This window comes from Acomys russatus, chromosome 1, assembly GCF_903995435.1.
Source record: "Acomys russatus chromosome 1, mAcoRus1.1, whole genome shotgun sequence".
In the NCBI taxonomy this organism is placed as follows: Eukaryota; Metazoa; Chordata; class Mammalia; order Rodentia; family Muridae; genus Acomys; species Acomys russatus.
This window is the reverse complement of record NC_067137.1, coordinates 118,733,682-118,755,662: the sequence shown is the minus strand read 5'-3', so window position 1 is coordinate 118,755,662 and position 21,981 is coordinate 118,733,682. Positions and strand designations below refer to the sequence as shown.

The 21,981-nt window shown below is 47.2% G+C and overlaps 1 protein-coding gene across 1 annotated transcript; it reads left to right on the top strand.

Moving 5' to 3' along the window:
- The first annotated feature begins 4 nt into the window (after window positions 1–4).
- Cinp (cyclin dependent kinase 2 interacting protein) lies at window positions 5–16,697 on the top strand. The gene is made up of 5 exons (XM_051151622.1): window positions 5–61; window positions 5,922–6,090; window positions 11,463–11,592; window positions 13,677–13,806; window positions 16,409–16,697. Exons 1-5 carry the CDS (start codon window positions 55–57, stop codon window positions 16,609–16,611), a joined length of 639 nt encoding a protein of 212 aa, XP_051007579.1. The 5' UTR covers window positions 5–54; the 3' UTR covers window positions 16,612–16,697.
- Window positions 16,698–21,981: the final 5,284 nt, after the last annotated feature.

The following is a 21,981-nucleotide window of genomic DNA, read 5'->3' as shown; positions in this document are numbered from 1 at the left end:
CCCGCCCGTGGGTGGTGCTTCGGGTCTCGCTGTTGGGGTCTACCTGTGGATCGTATGGAAGGTGCGTTGAGAGGACTGTGCTTCCCGGATCGTGGAGGCTGCAGGTCTGGGGCATGGGTCGGGGAGGTCAGAAGCCCTCGCGCGGTGTGACATGCGGGGCGCGCCTGAACCTCTCGGGCTTCCGGGAGCCTGCTCAGTCCCGTGTGAGTGGCATCTGAGTGTAGTGATGTACCTGAAATGTCAGCGGTGTGAGACGCTCAGAGCATCTTGGAGCACATTGGAGCCAAGCCCGACATGCCCGGCCCTCCGGAAGCTCATTCCTGAACTACTGCTGTCAATAAGGCGGGCCGCAGAGCTTGTAGTTTGTAATAAACGCTGTCTCTGTGTGTCACGTGGGTCAGTGTGTTTGCGCATGGCCGTGGTCTCCTGGAGTAACTTGAGCCCCATTTTGTTGCCTTACAAGAGATAGGGAGCTAAGTCACTGCTGTGTCTTTTCTCCTTATTTGTCTGTGAGTGCCTAGAAGTCGGAGCTGTGCTTTGGTTCCTAAGTGGGGCCGGCAAACTGTGAGTCAGATGGGATCCTTATTCTCAGGAACTCCCACCGAGGGACGAATGTAACACCGGAAGTAAGGGCAGTTCCTCCGTGTTACATGTTTGATTTGTTTGTTTGTTGAGACAGGGTTTCTCTGTGTAGCCTTGACTGTCTTAGACTTGGTTTGTAGATCAGGCTGGCCTCAAACTCACAGAGATCCACCTGCCGCTGCCTCCCGAGTGCCGGGATTAAAGGCATGCGCCACCACTGCCCGGCACATGTTTGATTCTTGTTTTGTTTTGTTTTTCGAGACAGGGTTTCTCTGTGTAGCCTTGGATGTCCTGGGCTCACTTTGTAGACCAGGCTGGCCTCGAACTCACAGCGATCCCCCTGCCTCTGCCTCCCGAGTGCTGGGATTAAAGGCGTGCACCACCACGCCCGGCTACATGTTTGATTCTTATCTGCTATGTGTGCAAGATATGGGTGGAAATGAGGCATAACTCCTACTTTGGTTGAACTAGCCCCTCCAGGAATGTAGACATTAAGCAAGTAAATAGTCTTATTAGTGAATGTGATGACAACCAACGTATAGGAGGAGGTGACAGATGTCTACTGCAGTGATTCCTATGCAACTTGGGGACTTGGAGATCCAGGAAGGCTCCCCACCCCACCCCTTCCACAGTTTCTCTGTGTAACCCTTGCCCTGGACTCACTTAGATCTGCATGCCTCTCCAGTGCTGGGATTACAGGCTATGCCACCACGCCCAGAAGACTTCTTGATGGAAATAAGTATTCAAATTTGCCTCCTGTTGCTATGGTAAAATACCATGACCCCCATGGGTCCCGCTCAAACTAAGGCACCAGCCAAGGACAATACAGGCGGTAAACTTTAAGCCCCTACCCAGATCTAGCCAACGGTCAGAACATTCTCCACAGTTGAGTGGAGAGTGGGATATGACTTTCTCACGTAGTCTGGTGCCTCACATTTGACCATGTCCCCTGGAGGGGGAGACCTCGTGGCACTCAGAGGAAGGACAGCAGGTTGCCAAGAACAGACTTAATACCCTATGAGCATATACAGGGGGAGGTAATCCCCCTCAGGAACAGCCATAGGGGAGGGAAATAATGGGGAAAATGGGGGGGGGGGGAGAAGAATGGGAGGATACAAGGGATAGGAAAAACATTGAGCTGTAACAAGAATAAATTAAAATAAATAAATAAATAAAAATAAAAAAAAAAAAAATACCATGACCACAAAGGAACTTGGGAAGAAAGGATTTGTTGAGGGGAAATTGGCAGGAGCAGAGACAAGATCCATGAAGGAAAACTGTTTGCCAGCTTTCCTTCCAGCTCCCTCCCAGACTTACGCATTGCTAACTAGCCTGCTTTCTCCTTCTGTGACTTTAGTCCCAGGGTTGCTCTGTGTAACAGAGCCCAGGCTGTCCTGGACTTGCTTTGTAAACCAGGCTGGCCTCAAATGCAGAGTGCTGGCATTAAAGGCAGATTTTTTGTGTGTGTTTGAGTGTTATGCATGTGTTCATGTAAGTGAACGTGGTATCCCCTGGACTTGGAATCACAGCTGGTTGTGAGCCTCTCTGAGGGTGCTGGGTCCTCTGAAAGAGCAAGAAGTACTCTTAACTTGTGAGCCATCTCTAGCTCCTCAGATAGTTTTCTTATACAGCCCAGGACCTCTTGCCCAATGGTGGCAGCACTACAGTGGCCATCATTTGCACAGAACCCCCACAAACAGTGGTTAAATTGTGGCTCTCTTCCCAGGTATAGCAAGTTGACAGCAAAACTAACCAGGACAATGGCTTTCTTTCTTTGTCTCTTTATTGCATTTAACTATTACAAATACATTTATTGCAATTTACAGATAAGTTAACAATTATATACAACTGGAATTTTAGCTGCAAATTCTCTGATTTCATTTAAATTTTTGGATAAGAAGAAACGAGTGTCACAATACTCTAGTCTCCTAGTGAAGGTGAGGTTAAATTATAGAACATTAAAATCTGAGAGCCAGCGGTGGTGGAGTACACCTGTAATCCCAGCACTCCAGAAGCAGAGGCAGGCAGATCTCTGTTAATTGGAGGCCAGCCTGGTCTACAATGCAAGTTCCAGGACAGCCAAGGCTACCTCTCTTTTAGAATGTAAGTACCATGGGGAAAAGTCCTAGACTCATTCCTAACAGACACATTGAAGGTAGCCAACCAATATTTGTTAGTTGTTTAAGTAAACAATGAATGAAAAAAATCAGTATGTTTAAAAGCAGACGTAGGGGCTGGAGAGATGGCTTAGAGGTTAAGAGCACTGGCTGTTCTTCCAAAGGCCCTGAGTTCAATTCCCAGCAATCACATGATGGCTCACAACCATCTATATAGGGATCTGAGGCCCTCTTCTGACCCTCAGGTGTACATGCAGATAGAACCCTCATATACATTAAATAAACAAATCTTAAAAAAAAAAAAAAGGCAGACCTAGGCATAGTTGCACAGACTATAATCCAAGCTACCTGGGAGGCTGAGGCTGGAAGAAAATTCAAAGTCTGTCTGGGTTATAAAATAGGTTCTACCTGCCTAAGCAACCCAGTGATAATCGTTTCACACAGTAGCATGGACAGGGGATATAGTCCAGTGAAATATGCATAGGGCCCTAGGCTCCATCGCCAATGCCATCAAAGCAAACCAAAAAAGAACAGAGCCCTGAATTAATTAGGTGAGCGATGGCACACGTGAACAGTCCACATGATCCATTGTGGAATAGTACAGAGCCACCACTGAGGTTCAGAGGGTGAATACAAGGCCATGTTGGAGAAGGGATGGGCAGGCGAAAGTACTGATAGCACACCTTGTGATCCGGGGTGCTGTGTGTCAGAGGCTGCCTCGAACTCATACAATCTGCCCTGTGGCGCAGATGTTCTGTTGTCACCATTTTGCAGATGAGAACATTGAGATCCAAGAGATTGACAGGCACACCTGCACACAGCTGGCAGAGCCAGGGCTCATTAAGAGCATGCTCTTCAAAGTGTGGCCTCCAAAGCTGTCCTGTGCCCTGGATTCCTCCGAGCTGTGCCATGACTGTGTGGGGTTCTAAGTTTAGAAGGCAGTACCTGCCACAGACATTAGGAGAAGTCATAGAGACTTTGCTTGACAAAGTTCCAAAGACCTTCGACTGACCACCACTGCCCTTAAGTGTTATGTATGGTCCAGGTGTAATTTTGTCTGAAAATCAGCCTTTTTCTCCTAAAACTTTTTTTCTCTTTATTCCTCAGCCCTAAGAAAATTCATACAGGGAAAACTTTTTCCCACAAAGAATGTTGAAAGAGGGCATCTGGTTTTTGCTCTCTGATTGTGAGCATCTAAGCAGAAACTGCATGAAAGAAAGTTAAGACCTTGACATAACACCACCTGGCTAGATACTGTTACCTGTAGAAATGTTTCTTTAGACTCTGCTTTGAGAGCAATAGAAGGTGGGCTTGGAACTTCATGCTTTACAGATACTTTACAATAAAGGACCCCATGGTAGTTAATCTAGGCTTGGATAGCACATTTGTTGGTCTGAGACTGGGAGTAAGTCAAGTTTTTTCTTTTTTAAAGTTTTTTCTTTATTAGAAAACATTTAGCTCAAGCTATGTTGATATGACAATCTTGTAAGCACAATGGCTTTAACCCAGGGAAATTTATGTTTAAACTTTCCCGAGTATTGTTTAAGAAGTAATAATCAGGTTATGCTGATCATTGCTTGGAAATTGATTTTTGTTGAATGCTTTATTGAGAGTTATACAGCACTGTTTCTATTTCCTTGCTAGACTGTTCTCTTGCTTTGTTTATTCATGAATGCCCTATTGATTGTAAAAGATGAGAAAATCATGATGTAATCTGTAATGAAAAAAAAATTTGAACTTCATTTTAACAAAATACTGGGGTTGGCCCAAGGAGAATGCCAAGCAAGTAACAGACATGAGAGAGTAAGCTAGAGTGAGATAGACAGAAGAGAGAGAGAAAGGTGGGTGGCAGCAAGCAAGAAGAGAGAGAGAAAAATGGAGAGATGGCTTAGAGGCTAAGAGCACTGGCTGCTCTTCCAGAGGTCCTGCGTTCAATTCCCAGCAACTGCATGGTGGCTCACAGCCATCTATAATGTGATCTGATGCCCTCTTCTAGTTGGCAGGCACACATGTGGGCAGAACATTTTATGCATAATAAAATAAATCTTTAAAAAAATAAAAAGAACCAGGTGTGGTGGTGCACACCTTTAATCCCAGCACTCGGGAGGTAGAGACAGGGGGATCGCTGTGAGTTCAAGGCCAGCCTGGTCTACAAAGCGAGTCCAGGACAGCCAAGGCTACACAGAGAAACCCTGTCTCTAAAAACAAAAGAAAAGGAAAGATGGGTAACAACAGGCTGGAAGAGAGACAGAAAGATGGGTGACAACGAGCAAGAGTCAAGTGAGACAGAGATAGAGAGAAAATAAAGTTCTCCTGAGCTTTAAGACCTTCAACTTGTACCACATATGCCTGAGTCTCTGAGTATTTCTTTTCCTCCATTCCTCAACTGCTCCTCAACAATTGGTTCCTCTACCTGGTCGTTCAACCAACACTTGGTTTCCCTTAACCAGTCGTTCAATTCTCCCTATGGCGGGTCCGCCTCTCTTCTCTCCTCTTCGCCATTCCAGAGCTGGTTTGTGGGAGCAGGAAGTTGCAGCAGACTCTGCTCTTGGTCTTACTTTCCTCAGGTAGTGCGATTGGGCGCATGGGATGGACAGCACTAGCTCAAGGAAGGAGCTTGCCAGCAGAGAGAAGCCTGTGGAAGGCTTCTAGGAGGTGCGCCTGGCCATGGAGGGCTGGAGGTAGGGACTGAGTTAGGTGTTGAAGTGGATATCTCCCTACCTCAGGGAGAGCAGCAGCAGTAGCCAGGTGAGATGGCCTCGGCTGCCCCAGTGTCCCCTTCTCAGTATTGGCATGTGATAAGCTCTCGGGAGTCGACAGCTCTGTTTCAGGGTTCACGGTGCCTGAGACAAGACATTTGGAGTACTAGGTCAGGGCTGGGTGGCCTCCTAGGAGAGCTGATGGAAACCCTGGGGTGTCAGCAGAGAGTCATAGCTGTACTTGTTTCTCACTCTCAAAGTAGACAAGGTGCTGTGCCGGCTGCAGTGGCGCACACCTCCAGTCGCAGCACTGGCGAGACTGAGGTGGGAGGATCTCCGTGAGTTCAAGGCCAGCCTGAGCTATTGAGACACTGTCTCCAAAAAGAAAAGTATACAGAATGTGTGAGACAAGTGTTTGTGGAGCCCTTGATTTATCCAGTCAATGTGGCAAGGAAGACCATTTCACTATGGAGGCCTGTGATCACATGCTCCTTAACAGCATGTTTCTCTTGCTCCCTGTCAGCAAAGACTCTTGGAATTGTGACACCCAGAAAACCTGTCTTATCTGTCAGTGCAAGAAAAATTAAGGACAATGCAGCTGATTGGCACAACTTAATCCTGAAGTGGGACAGCCTCAGCGATGCAGGGTTCGCCACCGCAAGCAATATTGCCAACCTGAAAGTCAGCCTGCTGTAAGTACCCGTGGAGTCCCGGGCTCTGTACTGTCACCTTCAACCATTGGGGGCAGAGTCAAGAGAGTAAGAATTACACTAGTGTAAATAGAGTAAAACAAAATAATAAGCCAAAAGAGCGGCAAGTGACACATGCAAATATGAACTGCACATATATATTTTAAATGCAAACGTACGCTGACAGTTGTGGCACACATTGGTAGGACATGCTGAAAAGGCAGATTACAAATTTGACACCTTAGGCTAGAGCAATGTCTTATGGGTAAAGGTGCTTGCCACCAAGCCTGATGACTGAGTTCAATCCCCGCAACCCACATGATGGAAGGAGGAACCCAACTACTGCAAGATGTCTTTCATGGGCACACCATGGCACAAATGTGCCCGTTCTTATATACACACAAATAAATGTAAAAATAAATAAATACGAAAGTATGCTAGATATTGTTTATATATCTATATATACAATGTATATATTGTATATGAAGTTATATAAAGGTTCATTTTTAAAAGGCTATTGTCTTTCAAGAATGTGAGGTGGTCTTCTTGCCTCAGTCTCTTGAGTGCTGGGATTACACGTGCGCCACCTGGCTTGCTTGCGCTGGGGGATGGGTCAATTATTAGGCAATACTGATAGGTGGTAGGCCTAATACTGGTAAAATAGCTGCAGCAGCAGGACCTCATGGTGTTGCCCAGGTTAATCTCAGACTACCCGGCTGGGTTCCCTGCCTCAGTCTTCCTAAGGAGTTGGAGCCACAGATGCGCACCATTGCACCCAGTTCACTTTGTGTTCCTTTTTGTTTATTTGTGTGGTGGGTGTTTTGTCTGTGTACCCCTTGTATGTGTGATGCCCTGTAACTAGGATTACAGTGACTGTGAACTGCCTGTGGATGCTTAGAAACACACCCGGGTCTTCTGGAAGAGCAGTCAGTGCTCTTAACAGCCAAGCCTTCTTTCTCCACACCTTATTTGTTTAGATTTATTAACTTTATTTTATGTCTATTGAGTGTTTTGTCTGCTTGTATGTATGTGCATCACATAGGTGCACTGCCTGAAGAGGTCAGAAAAGGGTGTCAGATCTCCTGAAAGTGACGTTACAGACTGAAGTTGTCAGCCTCCATGTGGCTGCTGAGAATCAAACCTGGGTGCTCTGAAAGAACTTCGCGTGCTCTGAACCACTGAGCCCCCTCTCCAGCCTCCGGCCTCTGTTATATGTAGGCCCAGGCAGAGCTCAGACTCACTCTGTAGCTGAGATGACCTTCAACTTCTTTATCCTTTTTTTAAAAGTATAACTTCCATTTTATTTGTCCAAAGTATTTTTTCTTCTGTCCTTCTGTCTTTACATGGGCTTTGGTGGAGGTCGTGGTGCAGCACCAACAGGTCTAAACCGTGGGGGCGATGTGGGGGGACAATTTAGTCTTTCCGGGCTTCAGATCCATTTCTGATCAGCTTGCTACGGATGGCACAGCTCACACAGTAGTACAGCTTGACGTAGAACGTGGGACGCACATGAGGATTGAAGACACTGGCATCAGATATGTCCCAGACAGCACAGTGTTCTGGATGACAAACTTCTTAATGGCCCTGTCCTTGGGCACCAGGTGCTGTTAGTGTAGCAAATTGGCTGCACATGGCTGCAGCCCTTTTAGCACAGCCGTTGTTTCTTCTTATGTTGATCCCTTTGGAGCCAGGACCCGAAAGAGACCGTCAGCTTCTTATCCTTCTGCCTGCCCCTCTGTGCCACTACCTCCAGCTTCATCTTAGTTCTAAAAAAGACAAAGTCTGGGTAGGAGACTAGAGAAACAGCTCAGTGGTTAGAGTACTTTCACCGGTGGTGGTAGCACAGGCCTAAGCTCAGCACTTGGGAGGCAAAGGCAGGTCGGCCTGGAGAGATGGCTCAGTTGTTTTTTGTTTTTGTTTGTTTGTTTGTGTTTTCGAGACAGGGTGTCTGTGTAGCCTTGGTTGTCCTGGACTCGCTTTGAAGATCAGGCTGGCCTTGAACTCACAGTGATCCGCCTCCTGAGTGCTGGGATTAAAGGCGTGTGCCACCACGCCCCGCAGATGGCTCAGTTGCTAAAGACTAGGCTCACAACCAAAAATATAATCCTTTAAGGCCAGCTGGGTCGACCCAACAAATACCAGGACAGCCATGGCTATGCAAAGAAACACACACATACACACAGACACACACACACACACACACACACATCTTTTTTCTTTTTCTTTTTTTTTTTTTTTTCTTTTAATAAGCACTGGGGAAGCAGAGGCAGTTGGATCTCTGAGCCCAGGCAAAAACTACATAGTGAGATCCAATCTTTTTTTGTTTGTTTTTCTTTGTGTAGCCTTGGCTGTCCTTGCTAGACCAGGCTGGCCTGGCACTCACAGAGATCCTCCTGCCTTTGCCTCCCCAAGTGCTGATATTAAAGGTGTGTGCCACCACAGTGGCCTGGCTGAAATCCTATCTTTTAAAAACAAAACAAACAGACAGCCAGCCAATGGAGGAGTTAGAGACATGGCTCAGTCAGGTACTCACCATGCAAACATGAGCACTTGACTTCAAACCGCAGCACCCAATTGAAAAGGTGAAGAGTTTGGCATTTTGGTGTGTGAGGAGAAAGAGACAGGCCAGCACCACAGCCTGTTCTGTGAGCTCTAGATCTCAGTGATGAGAAACCATATCTTCGAAAAGGTGCATGGCTCCTGAGGAACTCCCCACCCCGCCCCTGCCCCTGCCAGAGGTTAACTACTGGTTCCTCATGCCTTGTGGCAAGATTGCACACGTCATAGTAGATGCTCACACCCAAGGACCTCTGTTTGCCTCACAGCCAGGACCAGAAAGAAAACACTGGGATCCCAAAATCCTTTGAAGGGAATTCTTTCCCTCACATGGATAGAAAGGAGCCTTCCCACTAAGCCTAACCATAATAGTTGCACTTCCTCCTAACAGCACCATAGGCTGAAGGTCAAGCCATTACTACCCAAACTGAATGGATCACAGACTTCAGTTTAAAACCGTCTGAAGGAGTCTTATGCATCTGTGTCCAACCAGCACTGTCTTATGCGTCTGTGTATAACCAGCACTAAGCCCTATGCATCTGTGTATAACCAGCACTGTCTTATGCGTCTGTGTATAACCAGCACTAAGCCCTATGCATCTGTATACAACCAGCACTAAGCCCTATGCATCTGTGTACAACCAGCACTAAGTCCTATGCATCTGTGTACAACCAGCACTAAGTCCTATGCATCTGTGTACAACCAGCACTAAGTCCTATGCATCTGTGTACAACCAGCACTAAGTCCTATGCATCTGTGTATAACCAGCACTGTCTTATGCATCTGTGTCCAACCAGCACTAAGCCCTATGCATCTGTGTATAACCAGCACTAAGCCCTATGCATCTGTGTATAACCAGCACTAAGCCCTATGCATCTGTGTACAACCAGCACTAAGCCCTATGCATCTGTGTACAACCAGCACTAAGCCCTATGCATCTGTATACAACCAGCACTAAGCCCTATGCATCTGTGTACAACCAGCACTAAGTCCTATGCATCTGTGTACAACCAGCACTAAGTCCTATGCATCTGTGTACAACCAGCACTAAGTCCTATGCATCTGTGTATAACCAGCACTAAGTCCTATGCATCTGTGTATAACCAGCACTAAGCCCTATGCATCTGTGTACAACCAGCACTAAGCCCTATGCATCTGTGTACAACCAGCACTAAGTCCTATGCATCTGTGTATAACCAGCACTAAGCCCTATGCATCTGTGTACAACCAGCACTAAGTCCTATGCATCTGTGTATAACCAGCACTAAGCCCTATGCATCTGTGTACAACCAGCACTAAGTCCTATGCATCTGTGTATAACCAGCACTAAGCCCTATGCATCTGTGTACAACCAGCACTAAGTCTTATGCATTTGTGTACAACCAGCACTAAGCCCTATGCATCTGTGTACAACCAGCACTAAGTCCTATGCATCTGTGTATAACCAGCACTAAGCCCTATGCATCTGTGTACAACCAGCACTAAGCCCTATGCATCTGTGTATAACCAGCACTAAGCCCTATGCATCTGTGTATAACCAGCACTGTCTTATGCGTCTGTGTATAACCAGCACTAAGCCCTATGCATCTGTGTATAACCAGCACTAAGTCTTATGCATTTGTGTACAACCAGCACTAAGCCCTATGCATCTGTGTACAACCAGCACTAAGCCCTATGCATCTGTGTACAACCAGCACTAAGCCCTATGCATCTGTGTATAACCAGCACTAAGCCCTATGCATCTGTGTACAACCAGCACTAAGTCCTATGCATCTGTGTACAACCAGCACTAAGCCCTATGCATCTGTGTACAACCAGCACTAAGCCCTATGCATCTGTGTATAACCAGCACTAAGCCCTATGCATCTGTGTACAACCAGCACTAAGCCCTATGCATCTGTGTACAACCAGCACTAAGCCCTATGCATCTGTGTATAACCAGCACTAAGCCCTGTGCATCTGTGTACAACCAGCACTAAGCCCTATGCATCTGTGTACAACCAGCACTAAGTCTTATGCATCTGTATACAACCAGCACTAAGCCCTATGCATCTGTGTACAACCAGCACTAAGCCCTATGCATCTGTGTATAACCAGCACTAAGTCTTATGCATTTGTGTACAACCAGCACTAAGCCCTATGCATCTGTGTACAACCAGCACTAAGCCCTATGCATCTGTGTACAACCAGCACTAAGCCCTATGCATCTGTGTATAACCAGCACTAAGCCCTATGCATCTGTGTATAACCAGCACTAAGTCCTATGCATCTGTGTATAACCAGCACTGTCTTATGCATCTGTGTACAACCAGCACTAAGCCCTATGCATCTATGTACAACCAGCACTAAGTCTTATGCATTTGTGTACAACCAGCACTAAGCCCTGTGCTGAGGATGCCACATGGCTGGCTTCACTTCCCCCAGTACAAAGGGAAGTGGCCAGGCTGGGGGAATACCCTGCCAGGAGAGCATGTGCCACACATGGAGGCCCTCCTTTCCATCTGAGCACAGCAAACCTGAGTGACCAGTGGATGTGCTCGTTGTGTGTGTAAATAAACATCTACCCTAATGACATTTGCAACATTTCTGCGATATATCTAACACAATTATGTGGGTGATGACTTTTATAGGATTTATTATAATCAAATGGGGTAAAGATGTTTTCCTTGCCTTGTTTTTCTTTTTTTGAGGCAGGGGCTACTATGTAGCCAGGCTATGAACTCATCTTCTTCCTCGAGCTGTGGGACTAGAGACGTGCAGTCACCGGTGTGAGGTGAGTTAAAGAGTGATTTGTACCCATTATTTTCTGCTTTGACCAGGAGTAAGGAGAAGGTTGAATTAGAAAGCAGCAGCCCAGCTGCCGGTGAGGAGGAAGAAAAGACAAAGCTGGAATATGACAAGGGACTTGAAGCGCTGTGTGAGGAGCTGCAGGCCACCTTGGATGGCTTGGTAAGACCTAAAGATGCTGGCCATCGACATCACTGTCACTCAAGCCTAGTGGGACTTTGGGGTTTGCTTGACCATGGAGGTATTCAGAACTGTTGGAGACCTTTTCTCCCCCTCAGCCTCCTCTTCCACCTCCCTGACAAATCCTCCCGCTCTCCGTGCTCCCCAGGATGCTCTTGGGGACACTGTCCTGGGCAGTTTCCACCACTTCAGGGGTCCACAGAGTAAAGATCCAGATTTTGTGGGCCAGACCATCCCTGTCATGGTGACTTCTTGGATGCAGCCACATAACACTAAAGTAGCCATGGTTATTTGTTATCAGTGTGAACATAGCAGGTCTCACTTCAGGCTGTAGTCCAAATCCACTGTGTCTCTTGTTCAGACTGTACTCTGGCGATGTGCATGGCTGAAAAGCTGTTTGGTGTTGGTCTTGACACTCCCTTACTGACTAGCACTGAGAGATGCCCCAGCCTTACTTTGTGTATTTCTTGCGGCTGTCTAGGAATCAGCATTCTCCCCAGGAGCCTGGATTCCTTGCTTAGGAGAGCCCTGTTAGAGGCCTGGCCACTCTGGGCCTGCAGAGGTAGCTCACATCTAAGAGCACTTGCTGCTCTTTAAAGGACTGGAGTTTGGTTTCCAGCACCCACATCAGGCAGCTCACAGCTGGGACTCCAGCTCCAGGGAATGCGCGCGCGCGTGCACACACACACATACACACACTAATAACAATGATAAAAATAAATCTTATTAGAGAAAGCACATTCTGCATGATCTCCATCAGGTTAGAAGTTCTCTGCTCTGGTCAACTTGAATCTGACTGAAGCCAGCTTGGAAATGTGTCCTCATTCAGTGTTCACACCCAAAAGTTGGGGTTGGAGGCTGTGAACCATGCTTTTCTTCTCTCCCCCAGCCATCAAAGAGGTTTGGCTTGGGGGATGGGCACATCCTTTCTTCTCAACTGTACCCCCATTTCTGTGTGATCTGTGTCACTGTGGGAGTACAGGTGCTGGTGTGTAAGTGTGGGCTGCTTGTACATGTGGATGGCACTTTGTTTCTGTTGGTGGCCGAGCGGCAGATCTGACAGTTCAGGGCCTCCAGATTGTCCTCCTTTCCGGAGTCCGTCTAAACTCGAGAATTAGGTGTGGTCAGGAAGCTGCTGGGGGGCGCAGACTCTCTTACAGATGCCCTCCTGGCCCCGCCTCCCCACCTCCACCTTGAGCATCTTCCCAGCTGCAATTGGCAACACTGGAGCCACATGAAATATCGAACCTAAAATGATTTGAGAAGGAAGGAGAGACCTTTAAAGATGAACATTTGCTAAATTTAGTGTGTGCCACTTGAGGTGAAACCGGGGGATGGATGATTGGGAGGATCAAGTTCAAGGAATGGTGATTTTGATGCTGTGTATTTCTTTTATCTCCCAGACACATAATACTTAACTATTCTGAGAAGTTGAATATTTGGTCTAACCCTAACTGGGTGCTTCGCAAAACACCGAGTCACTGCCCTTCCTCTGTCACACTTTCCTCACAGTGGAGGAGGTGACAGTATCTCCTCCGCTGGAGCTGGCAGAGGCCATGGTTGCGGAGGGAGGGAGATCTGTGGAGGCGCAGGTTTCAGGTTCACACTGCCCTCTCCTGTGTGGAGAGCAGGCTCGCTTTCCTCTCATCACCACATCAAAGAAAATCCAGGCTCACAGAGGCTGCCAAGGAAGAGTCCAAAACGTGCTTGCTGAGGGCCTTTCTGCCTGTCACTCGGTGACAGGAGCCCGCCCTGGGATTCTGCTGGGTCTTCAGAGCTAAAACACTAGCGCTGCCTAGAAAGCTTACCTAGGTGGGACTCAGCAAGCTTTCGTTTCTCTGAGGCTTTGAAAACCCAATGCGTAGTACCCAAGTAATCCAAAGTAAGGAAGCCACAGACCCGTCGGCAGCCAACCCTCTGGAAGTCTGTGGAATTAATGGGGTGAACTACTGGACTCTTAGCCCCACCAGGACCACACATCATTGCCTTTAAATTGTTACAGTCACTAAGTCTGAGATTAGAAGTTCTAAGCAATATTCTTATATTCCAAATTAATATCTTTTCAGACTAAAATACAAATGAAAATGGAAAAGCTGTCTTCAACCACCAAGGGAATTTGTGAGCTAGAAGATTACCATTACAGAGAAGAAAGTACCCGGCCCCCTCTGTTCCACACATGGCCCACGCCCTTCTTTTGTAAGTAGCTCTTGTGGAGGTGGTTCTAAGAGGGGCAGCAGCAACAGGGCGGTGCTGGCGCACACCTTCAATCCCAGCACTTGGGAGGCAGAGGGAGGTGGTTAGCTCTCTGAGTTCTAGGACAGCCAGGGCTACATAGAGAAACCCTGTCTCAGAAAACCAAAAATAGAAGGGTTTCAGCATTGGTCAGATCTGGTCCTTAGGAAAGGAAATGTGGCATCTGTCTTTCAAAATATAAATGAATAAATGTAAAAGCTAAGCAAATTGAAGACATGGTGATGCACATTCCTATAATGCCAGTAATTGAGAAGCAAAACCAGGAAAATTGTCGGTTTAAGACCAACTTGAGCTGTAAATATAAACTGATAACCTGTCTTTAGAAAAATAAATAACAAACTCTGGTGCCTACAATTTGATCACTGCCCTGTGGGAACACAGAGGAAGGGGATGCAAGGTATCCTGATGAGACCTGATAGGCTGTGGTCAGATGATGGTGGGGAGGGGGTCCCCACCTGTCAGAGGTCTAGGGGAGGGGAACAGGGGAGAAGAGGGAGGGAGGGTGGGAACAGGAAGATAAGAGGGGATTACAATTGGGATGTAATGTCAATAGATTATAATTAAAATAAATATATAAATATATAAACATATACATATATATATAAATATATAAACATATACATATACATATACATATACATATATATATATATATATATATATATATATATATATATATATATATATATATAAAAATAAAATAAGCCACCAGTTGACATTTTGGGCCAAACTCATAGAAGACCATTGAAATTTAGCATGATGGTCTGTCCTAGTTAGGGTTTCTATTACTATGATGAAATACCATGACCAAAATCTACTTGGGTTGGAAAGGGTTTATTTGGCTTACACCTCCTCAGCAGTGTTCGTCATCGATGGAAGTCAGGACAGGAACCTGGAGGCAGGAGCTGATGCAGAGGCCTCGGAGGAGTGCTGCTTACTGGCTCACTCTCCATGGCTTGCTAGATTTGCTTTCTTATAGAACCCAGGACCACTTGCCCAGAGTTGGCTCCATCCACATCTATCACTACTTAAGAAAATGGCCAACAGCTAGACCTTATGGAGGCATTTTCTCCATTGAGGCTCCATCCTCTCTAAGGACTCTAGCTTGTATCAGGTTAACATAAAATAACCAACAGATGGTGCAAACTGGTAATCCCAGTACTTGGAGGCTGAAGCAGGAGGATCACAGTGAGTTTAAGAGCAGCCTGGGCTCAAATGAGGGGCTACTGGGGCTGGTATCATGCCAGGTGTGGTGACACACAAACAAATATGGCCCATCAGGTAAAGATTAACACCAACTCTTGCCTCCAAGTCTGAAAACCTGACTTTGATCCCTACAACCTACATAGCACAACAAACTAATGTCCAAAAGTTGTTCTCTGACCTATACACACACTATGGAGTGTACATATACACAAAAAAATAAAATGCAACACTTTTTCTTTTAAGAGATTAAGCTACTTAATACTTTTTGTCTGTTTGCTTTAGTTTTTCAAGACAGGGTTTCTCTGTATAGTCCTGGCTGTTCTGGAATCGCTCTGTAGACCAGGCTGGCCTCAAACTCACAGAGATCTGACTGCCTCTGCCTCCCCAGTGTTGGGATTAAAGGCGTGCGCCACCACCACTTGGCTCAGTATGCTTATTATTTGTTTACTTATTATGTGTACAGTTCTGTCTGCTTGTACTCCTGCAGGCCAGAAGAGGGCATCAGGTCTCATTATAGATGGTTGTGAGCCACCATGTGGTTGCTGGGAATTGAACTCAGGACCTCTGCAAGAACAGTCAGTGCTCTTAACCTCTGAGCCATCTCTCCAGCCCTCAGTTTGTTTTTTTAAGGATTTATTTTGTTTTTAATTGTTTGTATCTGTGTGTAGGTATGTGCCCAGACATGCGTGCAGGAGCTCTTGAAGACCAGAGGTGTTGGGTCCTCCAAGAGCTGGAGTTACATGTATTTGTGAGCTGACTAATATGGGTACTGGAGTTGACCCCAGCTCTTCTGGAAGAGCATCCAGTGTTCTTAATTGCTAGACCCTCTCTCCAGCTCCCTACTTACTGTTTGAAACCGAGTCTTTCTTAGAATGAATCCTAGGCTGAACTGTTACTTTGTAGCCCAAGCAGGCCTCAGACTGTAGCTGTCCCCCCATTCAGTCCTCCAGGCACTGAAATCAGGAGTCTCTATGAAGTGACTCGTTACAACCTTCACAAGTTACTCACGGGTTGTGTGGGCTTGTGCTGCCTACCAGTTAGCTGGGCTGTCTTGGTCTGTCTTTACCGCAGTCCTACTCTGACTGGTTTTGAGGAGTTTGACGTTGCCCAGGCCAGCTGAGGATGTTCTTGTATGCCTCATCCTCCTGCCTGCTTCAGTGTCCAAGCGCTGGGGTTACAAGCACTCACCACACTGTTTGTGGGGACTGGACCCAGGGCTTCATGCCAGAGAAATCGGTTGCCAGCTCTGACTCTGGCTTTTCACCAGGAACCTAAGAAAGCATGGCTTGGGCATAGAAAAGTGTGTGCTCATGTAGCCATGGGGTCTGGTCTGTTGCAGATGAGGTCTCCCACCGGCTCTCCAATGCATACAAGAAGGAGCTCCTTTTGAAGCAGACCATTGGCGCAGAGCTGGCCCACACTGCAGACCGCAACCTCAGCCTGACCTACCTGTCCATGTGGCTGCACCAGCCCTACATAGAGAGCGACAGCAAGCTCCAGCTAGAGAGCATGCTGCTGGAAACAGGGCACCGTGCCCTGTGACTCCCTAGACACCATGGCTGGGAGCTCCAGGCCACTGGCTAGACAGTCACTTGGGCGGGACCTGTTGTGCCCCAGGGCCAGACCATTTGAGGGTCCTGGGATCGCTGTCCCAGCCACACAGGCACACTGTGTGAAATAAATGAGGGGAGTGGCTAGAGGCCTTGTTTTGTAAACCAGGTATATTTTACATAGTACATCTCTATAGACAACCTGAATTTCCTATTTTTCTTTGTACCTATCCACCTTGTTTGTTTTGTGATGCTGGAAATCAAACCTAGACTTTCACACAAGTTGAATACGAGGCCACACCCCCAGCCCTGTGCTTAAAATGGAAGAGAATGTTAGTTCTGTAACTATAAGTAAAATCCTATAAATATTAGACATTTAATGTAGAGGAATTTTAATTCAGAACGTGGCTGCTCTGGCAAAAGATCTTATCCGAAGATCTTATTCAGATTGAATAAGTCAGCTGGGAGAGGAGTTTGAGCCAGAACAGCTGAGTTGACCAGCCAGCCCAGAGCTCAGAAAGAACAAGGGTGAGTTTAATAAGCACTAAGTTTCAGAGGCTTAAAACATTGAAGGCCTAGGTGAGATTGCATGGAGACTAGAAGCTTCCAGGACTAGGCTCAGGCTAGGAGACAGAGGTAATAAGCTTCCATGACAACAACCGAAACAGGCTAATAAGCGATTTGGTGGTGCACACCTGTAATCCCAGCACTCTGGGAGGCAGAGGCACGTGGATCTCTATGAATTTGAGGCCCAGCTGGACAATCAGGGCTACAGAGAGAAGTCCTGTCTCAAGAAAACCAGCAAACAAAACAGACCTGTAATCTCCTCACTGGAGGCTGAAGAAGGATTATGATTGTGAGGCCACCTGGAATGCATAGAAGACCCTGTCTGAAAAACAACGCGCAGCAGGTAAAAGCACTGCCATGCAAGCTTCATAACATGAGTCTGACTACAGAGCTATTAAGATGGAAAGCACTGAGCCACAAAGTTGTCCTCTGACCATGCACATACAACAGTTAAACAAAGACAATTAAAGCCAAAACATTCCCATCACAAAATCGTGTGAGCCGGGCGTGGTGGTGCACGCCTTTAATCCCAGCACTTGGGAGGCAGAGGCAGGCGGATCACTGTGAGTTCGAGGCCAGCCTGGTCTACAAAGTGAGTCCAGGATGGCCAAGGCTACACAGAGAAACCCTGTCTCGAAAAAAAAAAACAAAAACAAAAAAAAAGCCACAAAATCGTGTGTATAGAGGCTTCCAGGGAGCAGATGGTGTGTGCGTGCGTGCGGATGTGTGTGTGTGTGTAGAGGCTTCCAGGGATGTAGGGCATTGTTGGGTGAGGTTGAAGACCACCCGCCTCTGGTTAGCTGTCTAACGTGCTCGGAAAAGGGGGTGACTCTTTTGATTCCAGCGGGTCCCTAAATCCCATCTGGTAAGAGGCGTCACAGGCCTGGCCCTGCTCTGATTAAAAGAAAAAAACTTCAAAGCCAGGCTGGAGAGATGGCTCAGAGGTTAAGAACACTGGCTGCTTTTCCAAAGGACCTGAGTTTCATTCCCAGCAACCACATGGTGGCTCAAAAAACTGTATCTGGTGCCCTCTTCTGGCCTGCAGGCCTACATGCAGGCAAAACACTGTATACATAGTAAATAAATAAATCTTAAAAACCAAAACAGCAGCAGCAAAACCCTTCAAAGCCATCCCTGGCTTTAAAATCCGTGATTTGCGAGTGGGGGCAGCCTTTATGGTCCAGCTCTTCTGGTCCTTTCCTTTTGAGCCTTCTGGTCCCCTGCCCTTCCTTCTTGCCCTGATTTTTGCTCCTGTTTAATTTTTTGATTTTGACTCAGCTTTGACTCCCTCTTCTACACCAAATGCACAAGGCTTAGAATGCACAACAAAGTTTAGTTCCTGGCTTTTTCCGCTCTTTTCTGCTTGTGGTTCCAACCCCGGTGTTCTCTCTGCCCAAGAGCACAGGAATCCAGGTAAAAGCCTGCACTCCCTCTGGGAGACTCGCTGCAAAGCTCCATAGACCTGGGACCTAGCACATAGTGGCCCCACTCCTGTTTATTGAATTTGCCTAGTGCTCCCTCGCAGCGGAGCTGTGTATCCGACGAGTGGAGGACAACACAGGGAGAAGATGCTTCCCAGACAAAAACAATATGCCCCAAAGAGAAAACTTCTTGTGGCAGGGCCATAGAGGTATGAGTGGCTTTCTGACTGTGCAGATTAGTCAGCGCAGCAAAGCATTTGGAGGTGACCTTCCGTAGGGTGCTCTCCTCTGTTAAAACTCTGTTCTGAGAGTTGGCAGATGCCTTGCAGAAGGGTCACAGTGTGACCAGCAAACTGGTGGTGCTCAGGGGCAGACTTGAGGCTGCTCAGGTCACACTTGTGTACAGGAGTCACTCTGCTCCCTCCTGCTTCTGTGTGCAGGTTCCAGGCTAAGACACAAAACCCCTTCTACCCCGCCAACCCCCACATACATCAAGGTCCACTCCCTCCCTCTCCTTCACCTGTCGGCCAGCGTGTGCTACGGACTATTCATCAGCCACACAGCATGGGACCTTCCCCCTCTAACCTCTGTGGGAAGGGACCTGAAGCCCATCAGAGCCCCTGCTGCACTTAAGAGGAGACACTAGAAGACTCAGTACCACGGACAGGCCTTGTAGGACACTTCATGGGTCCCTCTGTTTGAAACATGGCACTCTGGCTTGATCTGGACACACTATACAGTCTGTAACTAAGCAGTATGCACTGCACAGTGCCTATCTTTTAGTCTTTGTATAACCTTCTGTTTCCTGGAGTTAGATTTTTAAGATTTATTGTAATTATGTATGTGGGCCAGGGTGTCTGTGCACCTGGCTGCAGCTACCTACTGAGGCCAGAGGAAGATGCTGGATCCTTTGGAGCTGGAATCACAGGCAGCTGTGAGCTGTCCAGCATGAAGACCAGGAATCAGTCTCAGCCCTTTTCAAGAGCAATGTGCACTCTTAAAGATACTTGAAAGTTCTCTGGGACAAGACCTTGCTGGACAGCTCACACTGGCTTCAGAATCAGTACAGGCCGGCCTCCAGGCCCAGCGCTGGGGTTACGCACACACCATGTCCATCTTTTGTGTATCCCCAGCCACCCATTAGCAAGTTACTCAAGAAAGCTAATGGAAAGATCAATACTGCCAAGGACAGGCTGAAATAAAGGAACTAAAGATAAACAAGTATTGATTCTGCAGAGTACTTCCTATCTGGAAAGTGCAATGTCACCAGAGGTCAGTATGGCACTTCAGTTGAGCACAGTGGGGAATCTCACAGGTATGTCCTCTATAGCCACCAATCCTGCCAAGTGAGCAGGGCAGGAGAGAGGAGGCTTGGAATCCACTGTGAAAACTGGGAAAGAGAATGGTTGGTGCTGTCTTTTATTAAAGCATTTCAGCAGGGGGCTGGAGAGACGGATCAGAGGTTCGGAGCACCGCCTGCTCTTCCAACGGTCCTGAGTTCAACTCCCAGCAACCACATGGTGGCTCACAACCATCTATAATGGGATCTGATGCCCTCTTCTAGTGTGCAGGTGTACATGGTGGCAGAACACTGTATAATAATAAATAAATAAATAAATCTTAAAAAATAAAAGCATTTCAGCAAATCAGAAACTACTGAAGATAATATAATAAATGCCCACATACCCCAAATGCACATAAGAACTTAGACAGTGGTGCTAGATGTGATAGCGCTCACCTTTAATCCCAGCACTCGGGAGGCAGAGGCAGGTGGATCTCTGTGAGTTCGAGGCCAGCCTGATCTACAAAGTGAGTCCAGGACAGCCAAGGCTACACAGAGAAACCCTGTCTTGAAAAACAAAACAACAAAAACAAACAGAATTTAGACAGTGAGGGCCTCTGGGCTATTGAGAAGTAGCCCAGTCTACAGGACCACCCAGCGAGGCCACTCTGATGACCACCCGTTCCTAGCACTCCTATCCTGCTGGGAAACCTACCTGTTTGTCCCTATGAACACTGCCCTGGCTCTACTGATCTCAGTGCCTGGGGTGTTGCAAGGGCTGTAGGAAAGAGTAGTCTGGCCTCAGCACAGCGCCAGGGTGAGGTACAGCCATGATCCCCAGCTCTGCCCTGCAGCAGCATCTCAGGTGCTCAAGGTCTCCTTAAGAGTCCAGGAGTGAGCAGAGAAGAGCTGAGGACCAATGCTCTTGGCTACTGTGGGAAGTGACCTTCCCCTTTGTCCCACAATATAACCATGGAAACACACAAAGAAATCCCAAGAAGTTACTTTATAGCTGGCACATCAATGTACTGGGGTTCTCCATGAGCTCCAGTAGACCCCTCTAAGTCACCCTACCATAGCAGCCTTTTCCTCATCCAGAAAACCGGAGGCCATAGAGCATATTATCCAAGCTCTGGAGAAGCAGAGGCAGGATGGCCCTAAGTTCAAAGGCAACCTGAGCAAGGCCGCCACCGCTGAGAAAGTGAACATAAGCCTAAGTGGAGGCCCGTGAAATGGCTCACAGGCACTCCCTGTGCAAGTCTGGCCACCTGAGTTCCATCCCTGCAGTCCCTAAGAAGGAGGAAGGAAGCTGGACATGGTGGCACGCACCTTTAATTGCAGCACTCAGGAGGTAGAGGCACATTTCTGAGTTGGAGGCCTGGTCTATGTCGTGACTTCCAGAACTGGGACTACAGGCGTATGCCACTGTGATCAGCTTTGTAAACTGTCTTAAAGATGAAGCTCAGTGATGGAGCCTGCCTGGCAATTTCAAGGCTCTAGGTTCAATTCCCACACACATCAAGAAAGCAAACAGAAATGACTTTCTTTTGTAATGCTGCCAAAATGGCTAGCTTTTTAAGTTTTCTAACTCAACCCAGAAGTAGAGAGGACATCTGCTGAAGAAACAGCACATCATCACCAGGAGAGAAGGGGCAGAAGACGGCGACAGGTACGAAACTGTAAGTCACGGTGGAATGACCTGAACTGCAACACCCACCAAACTACAGCTATAAAAGAGGGGCCTATAGCCGGGCGTGGTGGCGCATGCCTTTAATCCTAGCACTCAGAAGGCAGAGGCAGGCGGATCTCTGAGTTTGAGGCCAGCCTGGTCTACAAAGCGAGTCCAGGACAGCCAGAGCTGTTACACAGAGAAACCCTGTCTCGAAAAACCAAAAAGAAAAAAAAAAAAAAAAAAAAAAAAAAGAAGAAGAAGAAGAAGAAGAAGAGGGACCCACATCTGTAACCCAGCCTTGCACTCAAGCAGAAGCATCATGAATTCAAGGTCAGTCTGGTCTGTGCCAAACCCTGCTTCCAAAACCAGACAACAAAAATATATATGCAGCATTATTGTGAAGAGCTCCTTTTGAAAAAG